Raw genomic sequence first — 22,988 nt, forward strand, 5'->3', positions numbered from 1 at the left:
ACTTGTTCTTGTATATTGTGAATTGCATTATTAACCGTATGAGAGTGATTTCCACAAGACAATATTCTTCAATTAGGGCAGCAATATGAGGTGATCAGAGTTATGTCTCCTAAGTGTTCTCTCTCTCTCTCTCTCTCAAACTGAGAAGAAAAGTTGGAATCCAAGTCAGGGTTCAACAACAACAAATTTTCTTAGTTGTTAGTTTCATTCCACCTCAATCACCACAATCACAACCACATTGAACGTGTCTAAATCCACAGTCAGAATCCACAAAATTCTCCATAAACAACCAACCTATTTTCCAACCTATGATGATGTGATGTCCCATAGACTAGATAGACAAACACCTTCTATAATAATCAAATGCCAACATGGATGTCCCCTTCTCTCATTGCATGCATGTCATTTCCAAGGCATGACAAATGTCAAGAATGGTCCATCAATATTATTGGCCACTAGATCTAAAACAAATACCAATGGGGTTGATTGTTTTAAGTTCTCACCCATCACATGACCAATATGTAAGCAAGTTGATATTGGATATGATTTGATAGCAACATGATCTACTATAACACATTTGTATCAATTGTGACTTTTGGAATACACAAAGGGAGGCATGAGAATCAAAATGGGGTGATTGAATAGTTTTGGCTCTTTATTTTTCACGTAGATGCAGTATCTTCTCGGTGTCGATGTCTTAAAAAGGAACGGTATGGATTTAATACCCCAGTCAAAAGGGCAAGTTAAATAACCGTATCCCGTAAAACAGTCCTCTAGTACTTAACTTGGTGGCCATAAACAAATATTATCTAATAGCATTTACTACCGAAATTGCTAAATCTAAATATTAGAGTAAGGGAATTGTTAACAGGTTAAGTAACACGAGAGTTACGCTTAGCAAAAAAGGTATCTACAGGATTTCTCAATATCACTATTAGTAGTTGCCATCGAAGTATATCTAAGCCAAAACAAAAAGTTAGGAGCGATATGGGTGTTGCGGCAAATAAAATGGAGGAGTCCATCCATCCATCCATTCATGATTTGGGGAAACATAGGTATAGCTTAAATTCCCATCCTCAAGGACAGAAAAAGGGAGTACATAGTAACACAAGTGTAGAATCACATTATAAATAAATATGATTAATGCATTAATCTTGAAAGGTTAGGTTTCCTAAAATCTCTCCCTCTCTCTATAGATGATGAAAATATACTTTACAATCTAATAATTAATTATAAATATGTATATAATATATGATTCTAGCAACCCACAAACATAACAAATGGAGCCTCCACTTATCCACTCACTTCTACCCCCTACAAGAAAACATGATCTCCCCATTAATCTTTCCATAAATCCACCTCAGATGCCACAAATTGCCAACCCCATCTTCCTATAAATTAGCTAGATGGGTGTTTTCTTGGAACATCAAATATGAAGACTTTTGTATTAAAGAAAGGGGTGGGTTTTGCTCTAGTAGTGGTTCTTGTAATATTTTTGTTGGAAAATCTAAATGTTGAGGCAACAAGACATGGAGGAATAGGAGGATCTCATGTGAATGATGGGTTATTAGGAAATGATGAGAATGATCTTGTCACTGAGTTGCCTAGTCAACCAGTTGTGAGTTTTAAACATTATGCAGGTTATGTTAATGTTAATGAAGAAAATAGTAGGGCACTTTTTTATTGGTTCTATGAGGCAACCACTCAAGCTGATAAAAAGCCCCTAGTCCTTTGGCTAAATGGAGGTGAGTTTTGTTTTCATTGGTTGATTACTTTTTGAACACTTTTGAAGTTTCATTTGGTATCAAGAAGAGTCTAGGGCTAGGATTGTAGTGCTATGTTCACCCTCTACTATGTTGAACAACACTAACATGACTGAGAAGTTCAACTATTGTTTGGGCCTTTCTTTTAGATCATTTCTGACGCAACACTCAATCTAAGAAATTCTAAGTGACGTAGATTTTTTTTTTTAATTTTATCTAATGCAAATCTGATTTGAATCTCGAAGATGATGTAGCGGTAGTTAATCTTAGAGATTTCAAGAAGAATCTTCTTGGGATATCTCTAATATCCAACTCAACATTTTTAATATTTAAACCAATAAAACAGTCTTTCCTAAATCTATAAAATAGCTAATTGTATTTCTACCAAATAAGTCGTGCCATATAAGTAAATAAAGTAACTTTAGACGTTTGACGATTACATACCATAGGATATATTCAGCTAAAGGTCTTATATTTCTACCAAGATATAATTCCTTTAACGAGTGTGATTGTATTAGATACATTCAGTTCGATTTAGATTTTAGTTGTTTCATTATAATGACATGTCAACACCAATCACACTCGCTAGTTACGTATTTTATAACTTTTTTAGGTGTAAAAACTGGTTGTTAACATATATCAATACTAATTATTTTAAAAATTTCAGGTCCTGGGTGTTCTTCAGTGGGGTATGGTGCAACACAAGAGATTGGTCCTTTCATTGTGGATAAAGATGGAAATGGACTCAAGTTCAATCCTTACTCATGGAATAGAGGTCTAAACATAACACCAACCTACCAAATGTTATTTGGCCCAAAAGTGGGAGTTGTCACAGACCAAAGGATAATGCGTCCTCCGATTGGTCTGGTCTTATGTAGAGAGAAATGTCATATCAATGAGACCCAACCACATCGGCCTTCTGCTTTTGGGCCCCAATTTCGAGCTAAATATTATTTCTCATATGTACATATATGACCAACTAATAGTATGATGTTTTTTCAAATGCAGAAGCCAACATTTTATTCCTAGAATCACCAATTGGAGTTGGCTATTCATACACCAATACAACTTCTGATTATGCTCAAATTGGAGATGCATTTACAGGTAATAAACTAGTGAATTTTTTTGTATCTATTCTTCATAAACTTTTTTATATATAACTAGTTTCTAATGAATAATTAACACATTGTTAATTGTTTTAATTAGCAAATGATACCTATAATTTTCTTCACAAGTGGTTCCTCAAGTTCCCTTCATATAGAAACAGAAGTTTCTTCATTGCTGGAGAAAGCTATGCAGGTAAAAGTCGTAAACCCTAAACCTACTTTACAATGGGTAGTCTCTGATGATAATCAATTTTCTTCCATGACATGAATCAAACAGGAAGATATGTTCCTGAATTGGCTGAGGTCATATATGACATGAACAAGAAGAATCCATCTCTTTATATAGATCTCAAAGGTTTCTTATTAGGAAACCCGGAAACATCGGGCGGGGATGATTGGCAAGGTTTGGTTGATTATGCTTGGAGTCATGCTATTGTGTCTGATGAAACTCATAAAATAATCTTAGACAATTGCGATTTTCATCGAGACGATACATGGGATAATAAAAAATGTAGTCATGCAGTTGATGAAGTATTCAATCAGTATAAAGTGATTGATATTTATAGTATTTATACTCCAGTTTGTAACACTTCTTCTACTCATGATTCTGGATACAAATTCATGTTTCATCCGAAGTCTAAGATGGTAAGACAACATATCATTGGTGTTCAAAATTAATTAGGGTAAGTTATAATTAGTGTTGTGAATTTGATGAAAAAGAAATATGGGTTTGATCATATAGATACCAAGGATAATGGGTGGGTATGATCCGTGCCTCGACAACTATGCGAAAACATTCTACAATAGACCGGAAGTTCAAAAGGCTCTTCATGTTAGTGATGGTCATTCTCACCTCAAAAATTGGAGTATATGCAAGTAATTCTCTATCTGGTGTTTTTCTTTTCTTCTGAATCTAATTCGTCTCAATCTGAATTGTCTAGCTCAAACGGACTCAAAATAAGTCCAAATCAGCCACACGGACGAGTCAGATTTCATATCTGACTGAAAAAAAAACACTATTTCTCTAAATTGTCTAAGAAAATTTTGTGTGGGTGCAGTCAAACACTGTTTGAACATTGGGGAGAATCAAAGCCAACTGTTCTTCCAATATATAAGAAGCTTCTTGGAGCTGGTCTAAGAATATGGGTTTACAGGTAAATATTAATTAGTACTAGTTTTCTCAAATCTCATACTTAATTTATAGGGATTGTTTATATAATAATGGGATGCATAAACAGTGGGGATACAGATGGAAGAGTTCCAGTGTTGTCAACAAGGTATAGTTTGGGCTCTTTGGAACTACCAATCACTAAAGCATGGAGGCCTTGGTACAACCAGAAGGAGGTAATATCATCTAACTCCTACTATTACCATTTCACTCAACCCCAATTTTTAATACTCAAAATATATGTGATCAATGTCAAATATTTTCATGTATTATCATGTACCTTAAAGGCACACAATATAAGGACCCTTTAAATATTAGATGTTATATTCCCATCGGCCACATAATTGCTCGTGTCTGTCTTCTTTGAACCGAAACTAGTTATATGTAAGATCTAAGTATGAAAACTTCATAATGTTATTAGTGGGTTTAAAATAACCGCTGTAGTTGTTTTGAGCCCAGACTGGTCCTGTCTAAATATCCTGACGTCCTTTTAAATAATACGTAAGAGCACTTTTGCTTTTAAAATACCATAAAGATGAGTTAATATAGTTTATGTAAGTGCAAACCCAATCAATTTATATGGTTTTGTTTGTTATGGATGATTACAGGTAATAGGGTGGGTGCAAGAATACAAGGGAGGACTTACTTTTGCAACATTTAGAGGAGCAGGTCATGCTGTTCCTATTTTTAAACCAGCAGAGTCTTTGGCTCTTTTTTCCTCTTTCCTTTCTGGAAATTCTCCTCCCTCATCTGCCTTCTAAACTACTCCTTTTTTCATAATAATAACCTAACCCTAAGTTGTTCATTCAAAATGTTAGGGACAAATTGATTTCATAATACAATGTTTATTTACATGCTTCTATATATCATACTTGGTTGTGTAAAATTTTTGTTTTCTAATTACAATTGCAAACAAGAATGTAGAAAAAAACGTCATTGATTGTTGATGAAGAAATATCTTATTTGGTGAAGAAAAATGGTTGCGGAAACGAGAACAAGATGAAAATTGAAAAATAAGAGAAACAAAAAGAAGGATTGGATAATGAATCATTCAATTGCATGTGTTTCGACCCTCATTAGACCCCTTGTTTGGATTTTAGACTCTTAGTAAAGCTTTGTCTTGGATTCAGTGTTCTAAGTCTAGCTCAGATCCAAAACTCGTGTCCAGTGACACGGTTGCGAAGATTAAATTCTAACTTCTATTAAATAAAATTGATAGTTTTTAAATCTTCCACGCACCACCATAACCACAATGTGCAAGGGTACAACCTGGCACGTACACTTTAAAACTTGGCAAAGTTTGGAGCCATATATCGTACACTCTAAATGAATAAATACTACTCCACTCTAAATGAATAAATACTAGAAAATTGGCAGAATAGATGCGGAAAGTTTGCTAGAGTTGTTTAGAAAGAAAGTGATGGCGCCCGACATTCATTTTTGTGGGCAATTTCATTCATGACTCCATCATTCTGTAATATGTTATCAGCATAATCTACTCAACCATAGTTGTGCCAGTAATAGTCCATAAAACTAGTGATTGTATTGTTTTTGTGGTGGAGCCCCTACATATATTTGTGTGTTATGGTTTCAAAATTCTCAACCATTACTTAATCTTGTGGACACTACAATTTTCATCATCCTCAAACCCAATTACTCACTATTATACATCGCAAGCCACCATTTTAACCAACAAACAACTTAATAGCCGCTCAAGACATACCACTGGCTAAATCTTCATTAGTTGTTAAAGATCTAATGGTACATAAGCTTAGTCGCACTTTAATAAATTGCTTCGCAAAACACTACATCACAAGGTAGTTAAACTTATAAAATTGCTCCTCTCTGTACTAAAAATTGACTATTTTCTCTCTCTCTTTTCTCTAGTTTTCTTAGCCACCAACCATGGCTTCTGTAAGTAGTAGCTTCACAACCCAGAGATTTAATCCCACCATAAAACCCATTAGAGAATTAAAACCCATTCTTAAAATCAGTTTTCCTATAAAGGGTTTTTGTGGTTCTTCACTTGAAAATTTCTACAAATCTCAAAACCCAAAAAATTGGATTTCCTCAAGAGGAATTAAACAAAGAAGAAATTGGGTTGTTAAATCAGTGAAAGATGAAGTAGATGTGATTCCAGTACAGAGTATTGATTCAATTGACCAACAAGATGGATTGGTAGCTTTAATTGAAACAGAAATAGAAATTGAGAAATCAAACCAGGTTGATGTGTTTGTTAATGAAGGAAGAGTTCTTTCATTTGGAGGTCCTGGGGAATTAGATGGGTTTTCTTCTTCTTCTTCTTCTTCTTCTGAGGGGAAAGAAGAAGATGAAGATTCTGAGAAATTGATAGATAGGTCAATTAATGCTACAATTGTTCTTGTTGCTGGGACTTTTGCCATTACCAAATTGGTCACAATTGATCATGATTACTGGCAGGTGATTATTCATATCCGGGTTTATTTGTATTTCTTAAGTTCAATTTTAAATTTGATTTGTGAGATATCTATTATATCCATGTTGGTAATTAATTGAAACCCTTGTTGTTTCCTCTTAAAAAGAACTCTCAAATTGGTTTAGGGAAGTTGAAGATTGATGATAAGAGTTAACATGCTTAGTTTGTTTGTGAATTTGAAGTTCATAACTTTTTATATTTTAGTCACTTATTTGGTCAGTGATTTAGGATATTCTTCAAATACTATGTTGGTTTTAGGATTATGCAAAGGAGTTTAGGTATAGGCAATTGCTTATTTGTGTATTTAGGATTGTTTGCTTGTTAGGGTTCTAATTCTAGATGGTTGAAGCTCATAGTAAGCTGTTGGCTTTGTTTTATAGACTAAGAGCAAGTCCAACCCCAGCCTGTCTTAGGCCGAAAAAACCACTTTTTCACCTAAAATTATTGGCCTCAGCTCAGCCTCTAAAATTCAGCTCCAACCCCAGCCTCTCTTGAGGCCGAAAATTTGAATTTGAAATTTGAATTTCCCTCTTTTCTACCATATTAAATATTATTAACTATCCAACCACCATATTAAATATCTCATATTTCTCTATAAATACATCTCCCTTTCTCTACAAACTCATCAAACTTCATCTTCTTCTTTCTCTACAAACTTCATTTTTTTCTTTCTCATCAAACTTCATCTTCTTCTTTCTCTACCATGGATCCTATGAATATTATGAATCCCATAAATCCTTTGAATCCCATGAATTCCAATTTTAATTTATTAATGTTGATGTTTGAAGAAGATGAATGGGCTCGACAAAGAGATGACGATGATCGTAGAATGTTAGAAGAAATGGAAAATAACACTACACGGAAACGTTCTCGTCATGTTGGTTCTGTTATTGGTCACCAAACTATAGATCGTAATAGACAACTCGGTCATGAAAACATCATGAGAGACTATTTCAATGAAACTCGAACTTATGATGACACATTGTTTCGCAAACGCTACAGGATGAATCGTCCTTTATTTTTGCGTATTCTCAATGCTGTTGGGGGGTACAACCCCAGATTTACTGAAAGAGTTGATGCATTTGGGCAAAAGGGTTGCTCACCTCATCAAAAAATAACAGCTGTAATGAGGATGCTTGCATATGGATGTGCGGCCGACGCACAAGACGAATATTGTCGGATTGGTAAGTCTACTATCATTGAATCTTTAAGAGAATTTCTAATCGGAGTCATCCATGTGTTCGGCCCTAGATACTTGAGAGATCCGAATGAGTTAGATATATCTAGACTCCTAGCACTTGGTGAATCGCAAGGATTTCCTGGAATGCTAGGGAGTATTGATTGTATGCATTGGGAATGGAGTAAATGTCCCGCCTCATGGCACGGATCCTACACTGGCCATGTCAAAGCCCCAACTATCATCCTAGAAGCAGTTGCATCGTCAGACCTCCATATATGGCATGCATTTTTTGGGATGCCCGGATCCTGTAATGACATTAATGTTCTTGAACGTTCACCGGTTTTTGATCAACTGTTAAGCAATGAGAGTCCCCCAGTTAATTATGTAGTTAATGGCACACAATATAATATGGGTTATTATCTTGCTGATGGGATATACCCTCCATGGGGTACTTTAGTTAAAACTATTGCTAATCCACATGGTCCAAAAGAAGCATATTATGCCAAAAGACAAGAGTCGGTTCGAAAAGACGTTGAACGAGCTTTTGGTGTACTGCAAGCTCGTTGGGGAATTATTCGGGGACCGTCACGTTGGTGGGACGTAAAGACCATGAGTGACATTATGAAGGCATGTATCATAATGCATAACATGATTGTTGAAGACGAAGGTCCAAATGCTACAACCAATATTGAGGGATGTGAAATGGCTCCGATAGAGCGTGGAGAAGACTTATCGGACGAAGTGCTTGAACGTGTAGGTCGAATTAGAAGCCAAGATACTCATTCCCGGTTGAAGGCAGATCTTATCGAACACTTATGGAATACGAGATCAAACGATGACAATGAATAACTTTTGGTCGTTGGATTATTAGTAATGTGTTTTCTATCGTCGGATTATTAATTTTGTGTTTTGGATCGTCGGATTATTAATGCAAAAGTCGGTTTGTATTAATATAATTTCATTATTAAAAGTTGTTTTGATTTTTGTTATTTTTTAGCTTTTTTTAAATTTTATTTTAATTATTTAATGTTTTTAATTTATTTTTAAAAAAAAAAAAAAAAAAGGGGAGATCTGGCCGTTGGATAAACCAACGGCCAGATTTGAGGCCCCAAGTGACCGTTGGAGGCCCCAACGGTCACTTGGGGCCTCCCTTCAGTCGCCCCTAATGTTAGGGGCGACTGAAGCTCCGACCCCAGCCTCCGCTCCAAGCGGCTGGGCTTGGAGCGGGGGGCTGAGGCCAATAATTTGAATTATTGGCCTCAGCCCGGCTGGGGTTGGACTTGCTCTAAGGTTGTGTTTGATAGATGGTTGTAATTTTATTTCTGAGCAAATGTGGGCCCATTAACGTAAAACTGTGGCAAAAGTGTTGCTTTTGAACACTTTTGTGGAGTACACTTCTCTGATTGCCCCATGGAATCAATTTTACGGAATTTGTTGGAATATAGACACTTCCACGAACATATTTCCTTGCTATCAAACACAACCTAATAGATGTGAATCTAGTCACCTGAAGGACTTTTAGTTTCTTATAGCCTAATCGGTATCTTGGATGAAGAGCTTCAATAGTGATAAGAATGTATCTTGTTGTGTTGCTTACTTCTTCCCGATGTGTTTTTTAGGGATGGACACTTTACGAGATAATAAGATATGCTCCCCAACACAACTGGTCGGCTTATGAGGAAGCTCTTAAAACTAACCCAGTCTTAGCTAAAATGATGATAAGTGGGGTTGTCTACTCTCTAGGAGATTGGATTGCACAGGTAAATTCCCTCATCTCAAACTGAAGTGTTATTTCTTGGTCATTTCAAATTTGTTGCTTTTGCTCATTTCGTACTGTTTTATACTTTTATAGTGCTATGAAGGAAAACCACTTTTCGAGTTTGACCGAGCACGTATGTTTAGATCGGGCCTTGTTGGTTTCTCGCTTCATGGCTCCCTTTCTCATTATTACTACCAATTTTGTGAGGTTGGCATCTTTTGTTGGAATTTATACTTTGTGTACTTAAACCTATTTGCTGGTGTCGACTTGAAATCTGACACAAATTCTATTTGGTCCAGGCTGTTTTTCCTTTCCAGGACTGGTGGGTGGTCCCTGTGAAAGTAGCTTTTGATCAAACTGTATGGTCAGCTGTTTGGAACAGCATATATTATACTGTATTAGGGTTGCTGCGTTTTGAATCCCCTGCCAGCATTTTTAGAGAACTAAGTGCGACGTTTTGGCCCATGCTGACTGTAAGTTCTGCTAAATCCTTGTATTTTTCTTTCTGTCTCAAGCTTTCTCACAATGTTTGAATGCTTAGATATGATCCTTCGTGTTCTCTCTATGGGTACATAGGGTCAAGGACCTTGTTAAGTTGTGAGCATCCTCAATATATGTTTTTCACTTCAACTCCTACGATCCGAGAAGCTAATTATCCCCAAAGGATAAGCTGTGTTATCTTAATTTGCTATATATTAGCATACGGAGTGTATAGATTGCTTTCACGTCAAACCATATCATGTGAAGATGCAAGGCTATCAGCTCGGACCAAATCATCACAGATCAACTGGTTGAGCCCAGGGTCATTGAATTGTTTTTCTTGTGAAGAGCTTAGGGATGAGGAATTTGAATTCTTTGAACTTGCTTAAAAGGGGGAAATGGAGACTGAAGGATGAAAAATCGTCTGAAGCTTGCACTGGCCATAAACAATTCTTAGTGTAAATCTTGAACATGTACCCTTGATTTACTCAATATTAGCCTTCCATTCAGGAAACCCTTTTCAGTCCAGTCAACAGGTATATACATGCTTAGGAACAATTAAATTTTAAGATAATTAAAGACAGAACGGATAGTACTTCGAAGAGACCGAAAGATTACTTTTGGGGTGAATAAGTCATTAAGTTGTATAACCATCGTTCTATAACCATTAATTCTCACTGTTAACATGGTTCCTTGGCATGTTCTGCTTTGACAGGCGGGATGGAAGCTCTGGCCTTTCGCTCACCTAATCACATATGGTGTCGTTCCACTAGAACAAAGGCTTCTTTGGGTCGATTGTGTGGAGCTCATTTGGGTTACTATATTGTCTACGTAAGTACATAACTTATACATTATATATATATATATATATATATATATATATATATATATATATATACGACACACATATCGTCTCAACCCCACATCGAACAATTGATTCTGGCATCTAAGTATTCCTTGTTTTCCCCCTTTGATAGTTATTCAAATGAGAAATCGGAAGCAAGGCTAACTGAAGAAGTGGTAGAGATAAACTCAACATCTCAACTAAACGATCATTCTGAGGTAAACCACCGAACTATGTCATTCTACTCCTTGGATATTGCAAGTAGCAATTCATGATCAACAAACTATTCAATAAACTGTCAACAACCCTTTGTCTGAAGTGGTTGTTACCAAGTTGGTTTTCACCCCTCTAGGTCTTGGATGCCTGACACGGACTCATACCCCTTAAAGTATGCTAACATTTCAAAAACAAAAAATGATTAAGATTTGAATAAGAGGAACCTTGTTCACTAATTTGCTCTCATTCTTCGGCTTCTTCTCAGGCTCAGCAAGAGTAAAAAAACGTGCAAATGACCCATTACTAAAGCTTGAATACGTCTGCTCAGAAGTCTAGCCAGAGAGTAAATACACTTGTGCCGATTGGATAGACAGGGAGTTGTTCGCCGCAAAATGATAATATGGTTCAGAAATGAGCTCACAACGATCACCAGTTGTACCTGTATGTATGTGATTGTAACCCTAGATATCAATATACTGTAAATCTTTTCCTTCGATTAGTGCAAAGATCTGTTCCAAATATTCGACCTGTAAACTTGTTTCAAATGTTATACTGTAGTATAACATTTTTATATGCTCTTTTACTGATTTCTTGATAAGGTGAATAAAAGTTCTAAGTAAAAAATTATAAGAACATAGAAGAAGTTATGAAACCCCAATGAAATAAGAGAATTGGTGCATGAGATCCTACTTGGGCCTACTCATGGAATTTCCATCACCATGGATTCCATCAGACGATGGAGCCATTAACTGTCCTTGCCCAAGCCCAAGACCCTTGGCTGGAGTGGTCAAGAACTTCGACACTAACCCTAATGTCAAGGCCTCAAGGGTTCGAGGTGCAGTGGGTTCAGACTTCCTTCAACTTGCTGACTTATCCGCAAAAATCCCATCCATGACCTAAAATACAATTGTTGTCATCGTTATCAGTCATGTTCAGTGTCAGTTTTCTAGGTGGTGGTGGTTATAAATTTACGCCGGTTGGTGCTCAAATCTGGCAAATATGACATCAATCCTGTTCGTCACTTTCCTTCTAGTACTGGTTGATCATCTCCTATCTATCGGACTTTCAGATATTTGGATGTTAAATAGAACTTTTATGAAAAGTATCTGATGAGTTCCTTCCTTAGATCTGTTTTTGACAGACTATGCTTCGGACGAAAAAAAAAGTACCTTATATTGTTGTATACTTTTCTCGAACATTTCCTAATGAAATAGTATATTTTTTTTTTGACAATTTCAAAATATAGCCTAAGCACTAAATGAATTTATTTATTTAAGCATGTCAATAAAAAGGACAAATGAGATTTTATGTTTAATTTAGGAAAGCTCTATTAAATAGTTTCAAGGGATCATAAAGTGATAAGATGATATTTACCAAAATTCCTTTTATCAACATAAACCATGGGCAAGTACCATAGTTTGTTAGGTAAGTGGAGCTTTAATATTGTACCCAAATAGTGCAACTTTAAGATATTTTTTTATGAAATTTTTCAAAAATGAAGTACATGTCACCTACTTCTACTTGAGTTAACTCTTAACAAATTGGCCCTTAAAAATTAAATATTGGAAGTTTAAAATTATTTTTACCCTACTATATTTGCAATTTAACGGTTCTTACTCATTTTTAAATACCATATGAGAACATTTTAATAAACATATCCTAAAATACTCTTTTAAATTTGATGTAGAATTGCAATTTTTTTGGACTGAACTCGACTAATAATGGGATGAATAATACAGTTGTATAATATATATATATTAAGAACAAATAATGAAAAGTACTGTATACGAATAACAACAAAAAAAAATAGAGAAAATGATTTTTCATTGAAATAATGAAACATGAAAAGGATAATAATTAATTTGTTGGTGAAGTGAAAGCATCAATCATGTGAGATTAGGATAATATTGCTTTATCATATCTTATATAACCATCAAGAATGAATATGAAATCCATTAAAGGCATTTTGTTTTCTTGTTCAAGAATGGCAAACAGATTTTAAGGTATCAAATATAACTTTATTATTTTCTTATTCTTAATTAATGCCTTAATACATGGTTTTTTTTTCCCATATCAAATATATATAATTTAAAAGGAGTATTAATTCTTATGAAATTTAACTTGATTGAGATATATGTGGTGTACAATACTCGCATAGTCAAATAAAGTAGAGACACCCACTTGTGAGGTTCCTATGTTGTTGTATTTATTAGGTTTATTTTCCAAATATCTCCCAATTTTATGACCAACTTCTTGCCTGACTCCCTAATTTAGCAAAAATATTCATATGACTCTCTTTTTTTATTATCTTTAACTTTTCGTTACTCTCTCTCTTCCATCTAATTTTTTTCTCTGCCACATCATTTGAACACGCCACATCATCATCTTCTCCGACAGGAGTCGTCGGCCGGCTAAATTTCCGGTCGGCGACCTTCAAACATAAAAAAGAAGTTTTTTTCCTCTCTTTAAATTTTTTTTTTCCCTTTCTCTCTCTAGATCTGGTTCACCATGAACTAGATCTAGGTCTGATTTAAACAAACCTTCATTGAAGGTTTGTTCGTCTGAAACAGACCTTCAATGAAGGTCTGTTCTGTTCTGATTCGATCAGACCTTTGACGGTATGTTCGAATCAGACCTAGATCTGGTTCATGGTGAACCAAATCTAGAGAGAGAGGGAAAAAATTTTGTTTTTTTTAGAGAGAGAGAGGGAAAAAAATTTATGTTTGAAGGTCGTCGGCCGGAAATTTGGTCGGTCGGCGACCCCTGTCGGAGAAGATGATGATGTGGCGTTTTAAGTGACTTGGAAGAGACAGGAAATTAGGTGGAGGAGTGAGAGTAACAGACAGTTAAAGATAACAGAAAAAGCGGACCATATGGAAATATTTGCTACAGTAGGGGCTAGGCAGGAAGCTGGTCACGAAGTTGGGAGCCATTTGGAAAACAACCCTATTCATTATTGTCATGGGTAATGCATTGATAAGAGGCCCATGGGTCGACCCTTTATGACCTTGACCCATATTAAAGGTTTGAGCTCTATAATTTTATACAGAGAGAAGTGAATCACAATTTAGTTGGTAGTAACATTTACATATGTTCTGTGATGGAAAGAGTAGCATTGGAATCTTTAAAAAAAAATTAAGAGAGAAATACTGTAAAAAGAAAACCAACAAAATAGCCAGTTGTCTACAAAAATGACAAGGTTTAGCAAATAAAGAAGTCACAATCTATAATCTTCTAGCTTCTACTATATTGAGTTCTTTCATATACTCATTTTTTTCTAGCTAAATGTAAATAAAGTATTTTTTTATGAAAGTAAATAAAGTATTCTTCACATATATCCAAATTCATTCACACATATAAAGTTAAGTTTTTATCTTTCTTCCAAGCAAGTATTAATTGATAATTAACATCTGCCATTAGTTCTTCTTTGAAAAGAATATGAAATAATTAAGGCAAAGGAGATAAACTAATTTGTTTTTTTCTCAAAGAATTTCACAATCAAGTTTAAGTCTTTGTCATACGAGCTATAATACGACAAGTTTTGATTGATATAGATGAAAAAAATACATGATAATTATGTTACCATTCGCTTTCTAAAAGCCAATAAGAAATAAACACAAACTAGAATCTTTAAACGACCATTTATCGTGCAATCGAAAATATATTCTCCATCTACACTGTAATTTTCGACCAATACCCACTTGCAAGTAACATCATTGTAAGGAAATACGTGAAAGTTGAAAGATAATACATCAATAATAGGAAATATGGTCCCATTACAGATGTATACAGCTTTTCTGCAGATGTATGTAGAATCTTCAATTATTTTCAACAAGACCCAAGTACAAATATTGGCCCATTAGGCTTTTTATTAAATCAAATGATTAGTAGGGTGCTCGTCGATCCAAGTTACATTTGTTGTACATCTCCGAAAAATAAAAAGGGATACAATTATCTTATTTTGTGGTCATTATTATATTTTGCTAAAAGTTACCCTCAAAATTTCTGTCTCTCTCGTAATCTCGTATATAATATTAGAAGCAGTAGGATTCGAAATCTAATGTCTCTGTACATATATGAAAATGTCACCACCCCACTGAAGTGGGTGTTACATATACATGCATAATTGTTTATCATGGAGCCATGCAAGGAGATATGAACATATAACTATATAATAATAATCGTAAAGAACTACATTAATCAAGAAAATTAAGTAATAATAATTCTACAAATAGGGTTTGTTTTTCTCTGGATCATACATTCATAACATTCTTCTTAGTTTCACTATAACAAACAACATATCAATTATGTCTCTTTCTAAATATAATATACACTAAGACATACACACAGACATATATAATATATATATATATATATATATATATATATATATATATATATATATATATATATATATATATGTATATGTTTTAATCTCCCTTATTATCTAAGTTTCATTAACAAATATTTGTATAAAAAAACTATAATATATATAAGAAGGATAATTAATTAAGGATCTCACCTGAATTTGTTTACTAAAATTAAGTTTAACCCTTTTCTTCTTTATTAATTCCGTACACAATCTTCTCCTCTGACAAACAGAATCTCTGTTATCCAACGTGGCAATCTATCAAGGAAATCTAACTTGGATTTTCATATAAATTAATCCTGATTAATTATGAAATAATTAATCAAGGTTTAATTTATGATAATTAAGATTTAAGAATTCCAATTCATGCCTGAAAGTTGGTAAGATTGTGAGCCGAAAATTCTATCACCCAAAGACCCAAGAAGTGTTTGTTGCTGAAAATGAGGTGGTAGTTGTTGTTGTTGTTGAGGAATTTGATTTAGAAGAGCTGAAATTGTGTTACTACTACTACTGTAGTAGTAGTAGTATGAGAAATGGGTTGTTCTTGAAATATTGTTTTCTTTGATGATGGTGGTGGTGGTGAAAGATTATTACCTCCTTGGTTATAATAAGGTGGTTGTAAGCAGGGGCGATGCCACATAGGGGCATGTGGGGGCACGTGCCCCCACAACCCCTGTGGCTTTTACTGTTTATTTACCCAGATACACTGAATATATACTTGTTGGCGCAACTTTCAATTCAAATGAGCACTGCAGCTTAGTTGGTAGAATGGGAGGACCTGATATATTTAGAGCACTAGGTCATGGGTTCAAAACCCTGAGACCTAAATTTTTCTTTTTTGTTAACCTTGTTTTTTTTTTAATTCTTTTTGTTAACCTAAAATGATACATCAAGGTTCGAAACTCGGCACTTCAAAACTTTTTCCCTTCTTCCTTCATAATTCTTAACTTAACTTAAAATGATCGACTTAGGCTTTTAGTGCTTATTAACAATTTAGCGTAAAATATTTATTTCAAATTTTCTACCGTACCTACTCTTTTGTTTAAATATCTGTGTGTCGGTCGCCTTTCTTTCAAATTTAGTTTGCGCTTCAGCTACGTTGATGTGGTATAAATAAAAGTATTTATTTGTTACTCTAGGTATTTCATATTTATATATCATAGATCCACCATTATTTGCAGATATGAACATTGTCAAAAACTAACTACGATATTGAATAATAAATGTATAGATGAATGCTAACTTGCGCTTATGATGAGAATGATATAATAATTTGATAACTATTATAATGATGTAGATTCGTCTTGTACGATTGTAAATATGTATTGGTTGGATGAACCACTAGATGTATATTTTCGAGTAAGTATATTTGATTATTTCGGAAGAACTATGACTAAAAAGTGCCCCCATTGGTATAATTTTCTGGCCTCGCCACTGGTTGTAAGTTTCTTTTTAAAGAGAGAAAGTTTGTAGATGAATCTTGATTTTGTTTTGAAGTACTTGAAGAACCCAATTCTTGATTATGATGGTGGTGATCAGATAAGAGATCTTCTAAGAAGGTATTATCGTCGGTTTCGATTAAGGCAGCAGAGTAATTAGTCATTATCTGTCTTTTTGATGTTTTGGGGTTTATGAATTGTTCATGAACATGATGATGACTTGTAGTTGATGATGAGTTTGGTAATATTGATGATGATCCTGAAATTAATTCATCCATTGATGATGAATCTTCTTTGTTTTGATCCATGGGTCTTTGATTTGAGTTGTTCTTGTAAATTCGACATAAAACCCACTCATCAAGCTACATATATAAAACCATAAAAAAAAGTCATTAGGTTAAACCCATGATTCATTAGGTTCTAATACAATTTTCTAATTATTTGATTAATAATTTAACCAAGAATCTAAGTTAACTAGTCAATAATTAAGTATTAATGAAATAAAATATATTACGCTCGCGAACCCTGTGCTAGCAGGACAATAATATAATTTTAGAAATCCTCGTATAGTCAAGAAATTGAATAACTAAAAGAATAAATGATAAAGTAAGGACTATTTCAGTTCTGAAGCAGAGTCCGTCATCCACGGAAACATGAAACATTAAAAGTATAATGCAAGAAATGATATTTTGTAAGAAATATACTAAAATATACTCCAATCATTTAGTTATCAGAAAAAGTAAGTAATTAATCATATCATCATCCATATTTCATATCACCCATATGATAAAAACATTCAAAAAAGAGTATAAAACATAGTATCTCGTCGAAAAAAAGCTAAAAAACTAATACAAAATGGATAGAACGTCTAACAATATTCATCTTCCGGTTTGTAAATGTTCACCCAGGGAAACAATATTTGCTATCCAATCTTCCAATATTTGAAGTCTTTCACTTATAGAGGTTAGTCTTACAGCCATTTGGTTGGACAAGTGACCAACTTGGTTGTTGATTTGAGATCTCCCCTTTTCTAGCTCAGTAAGTGGAGTATATATAGAAGAAAAGGTAGCAGTATCATTACCCGAAGAAAAGGTAGCATTATCATTACCCACTTGACTATGAGGTGGGAAACCGAGACCAGTAGCTCTTTGCGAGAAACTGTGAGAGGGATGAGCTGAAACGACCCCCGATTGGGTTTGCATTGGCCCAGCACCAAAAACACCATAAAGGGGGTGAGCAGTTTGAAAATAACGAAACGAATGCATAGGTCCAACACCAGAATCATTAAAACCATGTAAGTCCCCAGTAATGTTCCAATCAGTAAGATCCAGACCAGAACGTCCGTCGCCCGCTGACTGACCGCCGGACGACGTCTGACTGCCGGCATATGAGTGAATAATACCGGGTGGGTCAAGGATATTTTCCATAGCAACAAACTGATTGACTACTGGAGGGTGACCATGACCACCACCTACGACCGGAGTTCTTCTGAAAACTTCATCCTCAGGGAATGCTTCAGCTTTAAAAGATGAATTCACCTTACTGTAGTCCAATGTATCTTGACGGAAAAAAGGGTGGTATAGAAAGTATTCTGATCGGGTAAATGCGGTCTTCTTTTCATAATTATATTCTATGAAACCAGCCTTCCTCATTCTCCTCAGTAAATCGACCAAAACATCCCCAAACTCAAGTTTAAAATTTTCACTCCGTATGTACACAACTCTATGTTCGATAAAACATATAGAACCTGCACTCCTATCGATGAAAAACAACAGCTCATAGGGTAATTTAGTAGAAGGCTTCTTGAAGGTATTCATCGAAGATGAGGGGGAAGAAGACGGCGGAGATGAAGAGAAGAAGAAGATTTTAGGGTTTTGAGGAAATATATACGCTTTTTACAGAGTTATAGAAGTTTCGTGAAATAACGAAAAAGGGCATGCTAATTGATAGTGAAAAGACGAAGAGGTCCTCTTAGTTTCCGGAAATAACGAAAAAGGTCATCCCTAAAAGTCGCGCGAAAACAAGAAGCTCTGCCGGTGGTAAATCTCTGACAATCAAGTTTCTTCGATTACACGAATCAAACCGGAAGATATGTTCCTGAATTGGCTGAGTTCATATATGACATGAACAAGAAGAATCCATCTCTTTATATAGATCTCAAAGGTTTCTTATTAGGAAACCCGGAAACATCCGGTGGGGATGATTGGCAAGGTTTGGTTGATTATGCTTGGAGTCATGCTATTGTGTCTGATGAAACTCATAAAATAATCTTAGACAATTGCGATTTTCATCGAGACGATACATGGGATAATAAAAAATGTAGTCATGCAGTTGATGAAGTTTTCAATCAGTATAAAGTGATTGATATTTAGGTATAGGCAAATGCTTATTTGTGTGTTTACGATTGTTTGCTTGTTAGGGTTCCAATTCTAGATGGTTGAAGCTCATAGTAAGCTGTTGCCTTTGTTTTATAGACTAAGGTTGTGTTTGATAGATTTCATTTCCTTCGTTATATGTGGTTCCTAAAGACATAGGTTACTTTTCCATTGTTCCATTGTAATTTTATTTCTGAGGAAATGTGGGCCAATTAACTTAAAACTGTGGCAAAAGTGTTGCTTTTGAACATTTTTGTGGAGTACACTTCTCTGATTTCCCCATGGAATCAATTTTGCGGAATTTGTTGGAATAGACACACTTCCATGAACATATTTCCTTGCTATCAAACGCAACCCAATAGATGTGGATCTAGTCACCTGAAGGACTTTTAGTTTCTTATAGCCTAATCGGTATGTTGGATGAAGAGCTTCAATAGTTTTAAGAATGTATCTTGTTGTGTTGCTTACTTCTTCCAGATGTGTTTTTTTAGGGATGGACACTTTACGAGATAATAAGATATGCTCCCCAACACAACTGGTCGGCTTATGAGGAAGCTCTTAAAACTAACCCAGTCTTAGCTAAAATGATGATAAGTGGGGTTGTCTACTCTCTAGGAGATTGGATTGCACAGGTAAATTCCCTCATCTCAAACTGAAGTATTATTTCTTGGTCATTTAAAATTTGTTGCTTTTGCTCATTTCGTACTGTTTTATACTTTTATAGTGCTATGAAGGAAAACCACTTTTCGAGTTTGACCGAGCACGTATGTTCAGATCGGGCCTTGTTGGTTTTTCGCTTCATGGCTCCCTTTCTCATTATTACTACCAATTCTGTGAGGTTGGCATCTTTGTTGGAATTTATACTTTGTGTACTTAAACCTATTTGCTGGTGTCGACTTGAAATCTGACACAAATTCTATTTGGTCCAGGCTCTTTTTCCTTTTCAGGACTGGTGGGCGGTCCCTGTGAAAGTAGCTTTTGATCAAACTGTATGGTCAGCTGTTTGGAACAGCATATATTATACTGTATTAGGGTTGCTGCGTTTTGAATCCCCTGCCAGCATTTTTAGAGAACTAAGTGCGACGTTTTGGCCCATGCTGACTGTAAGTTCTGCTAAGTCTATATATTTTTCTTTCTGTCTCAAGCTCTCTCGCAATGTTTGAATGCTTAGATATGATCCTTCGTGTTCTCTCTATGGGTACATAGGGTCAAGGACCTCGTTAGGTTGTGAGCATCCTCAATATATGTTTTTCACTTCAACTCCTACGATCCGAGTAGCTAATTATCCCCAAAGGATAAGCTGTGTTATCTTAATTTGCTATATATTAGCATACGGAGTGTATAGATTGCTTTCACGTCAAACCATATCATGTGAAGATGCAAGGCTATCAGCTCGGACCAAATCATCACAGATCAACTGGTTGAGCCAGGGGTCATTGAATTGTTTTTCTTGTGAAGAGCTTAGGGATGAGGAATTTGAATTCTTTGAACTTGCTTAAAAGGGGGAAATGGAGACTGAAGAATGAAAATCTTTTGAAGCTTGCAATGGCCATAAACAATTCTTAGTGTAAATCTTGAACATATACCCTTGATTCACTCAATATTAGGCTTCCATTCAGGAAACCCTTTTCAGTCCAGTCAACAGGTATATACATGCTTAGGAACAATTAAATTTTACGATAATTAAAGACAGAACGGATAGTACTTCGAAGAGACCGAAAGACTACTTTTGGGGTGAATAAGTCATTAAGTTGTAAAACCATCGTTCTATAACCATTAATTCTCGCTGTTAACATGGTTCCTTGGCATGTTCTGCATTGACAGGCGGGATGGAAGCTCTGGCCTTTCGCTCACCTAATCACATATGGTGTGGTTCCACTAGAACAAAGGCTTCTTTGGGTCGATTGTGTGGAGCTCATTTGGGTTACTATATTGTCTACGTAAGTACATAACTTATACATTATATATATATATATATATATATATATATATATACGACACACATATCGTCTCAACCCCACATCGAACAATTGATTCTGGCATCTAAGTATTCCTTGTTTTCCCCCTTTGATAGTTATTCAAATGAGAAATCGGAAGCAAGGCTAACTGAAGAAGTGGTAGAGATAAACTCAACATCTCAACTAAACGATCATTCTGAGGTAAACCACCGATCTATGTCATTCTACTCCTTGGATATTGCAAGTAGCAATTCATGATCACCAAACTATTCAATAAACTGTCAACAACCCTTTGTCTGAAGTGGTTACCAAGTTGGTTTTCACTCCTCTAGGTCTTGGATGCCTGACACGGATTCATACCCCCTTAAAGTATGATAACATTTAAAAAAAAATGATTAAGATGTGAATAAGAGGAACCTTGTTCACTAATTTGCTCTCATTCTTCGGCTTCTTCTCAGGCTCCGCAAGAGTAAAAAAACGTGCAAATGACCCATTACTAAAGCTTGAATACATCTGCTCAGAAGTCTAGCGAGAGAGTAAATACACTTGTGCCGTTTGGATAGACAGGGAGTTGTTCGCCGCAAAATGATCATATGGTTCAGAATGAGCTCACAACGATCACCAGTTGTACCTGTATGTATGTAATTGTAACCCTAGATATCAATATACTGTAAATCTTTTCCTTCGATAAGTGCAAAGATCTGTTCCAAATATTCGACCTGTAAACTTGTTTCAAATGTTATATAACATTTTTATATGCTCTTTTACTGATTTCTTGATAAGGTGAATAAAAGTTCTAAGTAAAAAATTATAAGAACATAGAAGAAGTTATGAAACCCCAAGGAAATAAGAGAATTGGTGCATGAGATCCTACTTGGGCCTACTCATGGAATTTCCATTACCATGGATTCCATCAGACGATGGAGCCATTAAATGTCCTTGCCCGAGCCAAAGACCCTTGGCTGGAGTGGTCAAGAACTTCGATACTAACCCCAATGTCAAGGCCTCAAGGGTTCGAGGTGCAGTGGGTTCAGACTTCCTTCAACTTGCTGACTTATCCGCAAAAATCCTATCCATGACCTAAAATACAATTGTTGTCATCGTTATCAGTCATGTTCAGTGTCAGTTTTCTAGGTGGTGGTGGTTATAATTTTACGCGGGTTGGTGCTCAAATCTGGCAAATATGACATCATCTCCTATCTATCGGACTTTCAGATATTTGGATGTTAAATAGAATTTTTATGAAAAGTATCTGATGAGTTCCTTCCTTAGATCTGTTTTTGACAGACTATGCTTCCGACGAAAAAAAAAAGTACCTTATATTGTTGTATACTTTTCTCGAACATTTCCTAATGAAATAGTATTTTTTTTTTTTTTGACAATTTCAAAAAATAGCCTAAGCACTAAATGAATTTATTTATTTAAGCATGTCAATGAAAAGGAGAAATGAGATTTTATGTTTAATTTAGGAAAGCTCTATTAAATAGTTTCATGGGATCATAAAGTGATAAGATGATATTTACCAAAATTCCTTTTATCAACATAAACCATGGGCAAGTACCATAGTTTGTTAGGTAAGTGGAGCTTTAATATTGTACCCAAATAGTGCAACTTTAAGATATTTTTTTTATGAAATTTTTCAAAAATGAAGTACATGTCACCTACTTCTACTTGAGTTAACTCTTAACAAATTGGCCCTTAAAAATTAAATATTGAAATTTTAAAATTGTTTTTACCCTACTATATTTGCAATTTAAGGGTTCTTACTCATTTTTAAATACCATAAGAGAACATTTTAATAAACATCTCCTAAAATACTCTTTTAAATTTGATGTAGAATTGCAATTTTTTTGGACTGAACTCGACTAATAATGGG

At 35.0% G+C, this 22,988-nt stretch overlaps 4 protein-coding genes across 6 annotated transcripts; all 4 read left to right on the forward strand.

The window, feature by feature from the left end:
• The first annotated feature begins 1,126 nt into the window (after positions 1-1,126).
• LOC147550700 (serine carboxypeptidase-like 32) lies at positions 1,127-4,923 on the forward strand. The gene is made up of 9 exons (XM_086666626.1): positions 1,127-1,745; positions 2,431-2,538; positions 2,772-2,867; positions 2,970-3,062; positions 3,147-3,514; positions 3,612-3,745; positions 3,928-4,023; positions 4,108-4,213; positions 4,646-4,923. The coding sequence occupies exons 1-9, from the start codon at positions 1,433-1,435 to the stop codon at positions 4,796-4,798; spliced, it is 1,467 nt and encodes a 488-aa protein (XP_086522752.1). The 5' UTR covers positions 1,127-1,432; the 3' UTR covers positions 4,799-4,923.
• Positions 4,924-5,874: 951 nt separating this feature from the next.
• Positions 5,875-11,658, forward strand: LOC147550701 (uncharacterized). The gene is made up of 7 exons (XM_086668738.1): positions 5,875-6,476; positions 9,292-9,432; positions 9,525-9,638; positions 9,731-9,904; positions 10,627-10,742; positions 10,889-10,973; positions 11,237-11,658. Exons 1-7 carry the CDS (start codon positions 5,943-5,945, stop codon positions 11,249-11,251), a joined length of 1,179 nt encoding a protein of 392 aa, XP_086524864.1. The 5' UTR covers positions 5,875-5,942; the 3' UTR covers positions 11,252-11,658.
• LOC147550702 (uncharacterized) lies at positions 6,630-8,661 on the forward strand. The gene has a single exon (XM_086668737.1). It carries the CDS (start codon positions 7,196-7,198, stop codon positions 8,519-8,521), a length of 1,326 nt encoding a protein of 441 aa, XP_086524863.1. The 5' UTR covers positions 6,630-7,195; the 3' UTR covers positions 8,522-8,661.
• Positions 11,659-17,556: 5,898 nt separating the features above from the next.
• LOC147550703 (protein SYM1-like) lies at positions 17,557-21,879 on the forward strand. 3 transcript variants are annotated; one of them, XM_086668740.1, is made up of 7 exons: positions 17,557-19,151; positions 19,646-19,786; positions 19,879-19,992; positions 20,084-20,257; positions 20,979-21,094; positions 21,229-21,313; positions 21,571-21,879. In XM_086668740.1, exons 2-7 carry the CDS (start codon positions 19,739-19,741, stop codon positions 21,583-21,585), a joined length of 552 nt encoding a protein of 183 aa, XP_086524866.1. In that variant the 5' UTR covers positions 17,557-19,151; positions 19,646-19,738; the 3' UTR covers positions 21,586-21,879. The 3 variants fall into 3 exon arrangements, with proteins under 3 accessions (XP_086524866.1, XP_086524865.1, XP_086524867.1); XM_086668739.1 differs by having other exon boundaries at positions 17,627-18,990; XM_086668741.1 differs by having other exon boundaries at positions 17,774-19,565.
• Positions 21,880-22,988: the final 1,109 nt, after the last annotated feature.

Source organism: Eschscholzia californica, unplaced genomic scaffold (assembly GCF_041429995.1).
Source record: "Eschscholzia californica isolate CP2 unplaced genomic scaffold, dmEscCali1.0.p SCAF_3, whole genome shotgun sequence".
NCBI lineage: Eukaryota > Viridiplantae > Streptophyta > Magnoliopsida > Ranunculales > Papaveraceae > Eschscholzia > Eschscholzia californica.

Bases quoted from the DNA above. Each gene is read 5' to 3' on its own strand.
- LOC147550700 (XM_086666626.1), top strand. From the start codon at position 1,433: ATGAAGACTTTTGTATTAAAGAAAGGGGTGGGTTTTGCTCTAGTAGTG. The intron at 2,539-2,771 runs GTCTAAACATAA...TTTCAAATGCAG, and splicing joins TCCTTACTCATGGAATAGAG to AAGCCAACATTTTATTCCTA. The intron at 3,746-3,927 runs GTAATTCTCTAT...GTGTGGGTGCAG, and splicing joins AAAAATTGGAGTATATGCAA to TCAAACACTGTTTGAACATT.
- LOC147550702 (XM_086668737.1), top strand. From the start codon at position 7,196: ATGGATCCTATGAATATTATGAATCCCATAAATCCTTTGAATCCCATG.
- LOC147550701 (XM_086668738.1), top strand. From the start codon at position 5,943: ATGGCTTCTGTAAGTAGTAGCTTCACAACCCAGAGATTTAATCCCACC. The intron at 6,477-9,291 runs GTGATTATTCAT...TGTGTTTTTTAG, and splicing joins TTGATCATGATTACTGGCAG to GGATGGACACTTTACGAGAT. The intron at 10,743-10,888 runs GTAAGTACATAA...CCCCTTTGATAG, and splicing joins TGGGTTACTATATTGTCTAC to TTATTCAAATGAGAAATCGG.
- LOC147550703 (XM_086668739.1), top strand. The intron at 20,258-20,978 runs GTAAGTTCTGCT...CTGCATTGACAG, and splicing joins CGTTTTGGCCCATGCTGACT to GCGGGATGGAAGCTCTGGCC. The intron at 21,095-21,228 runs GTAAGTACATAA...CCCCTTTGATAG, and splicing joins TGGGTTACTATATTGTCTAC to TTATTCAAATGAGAAATCGG.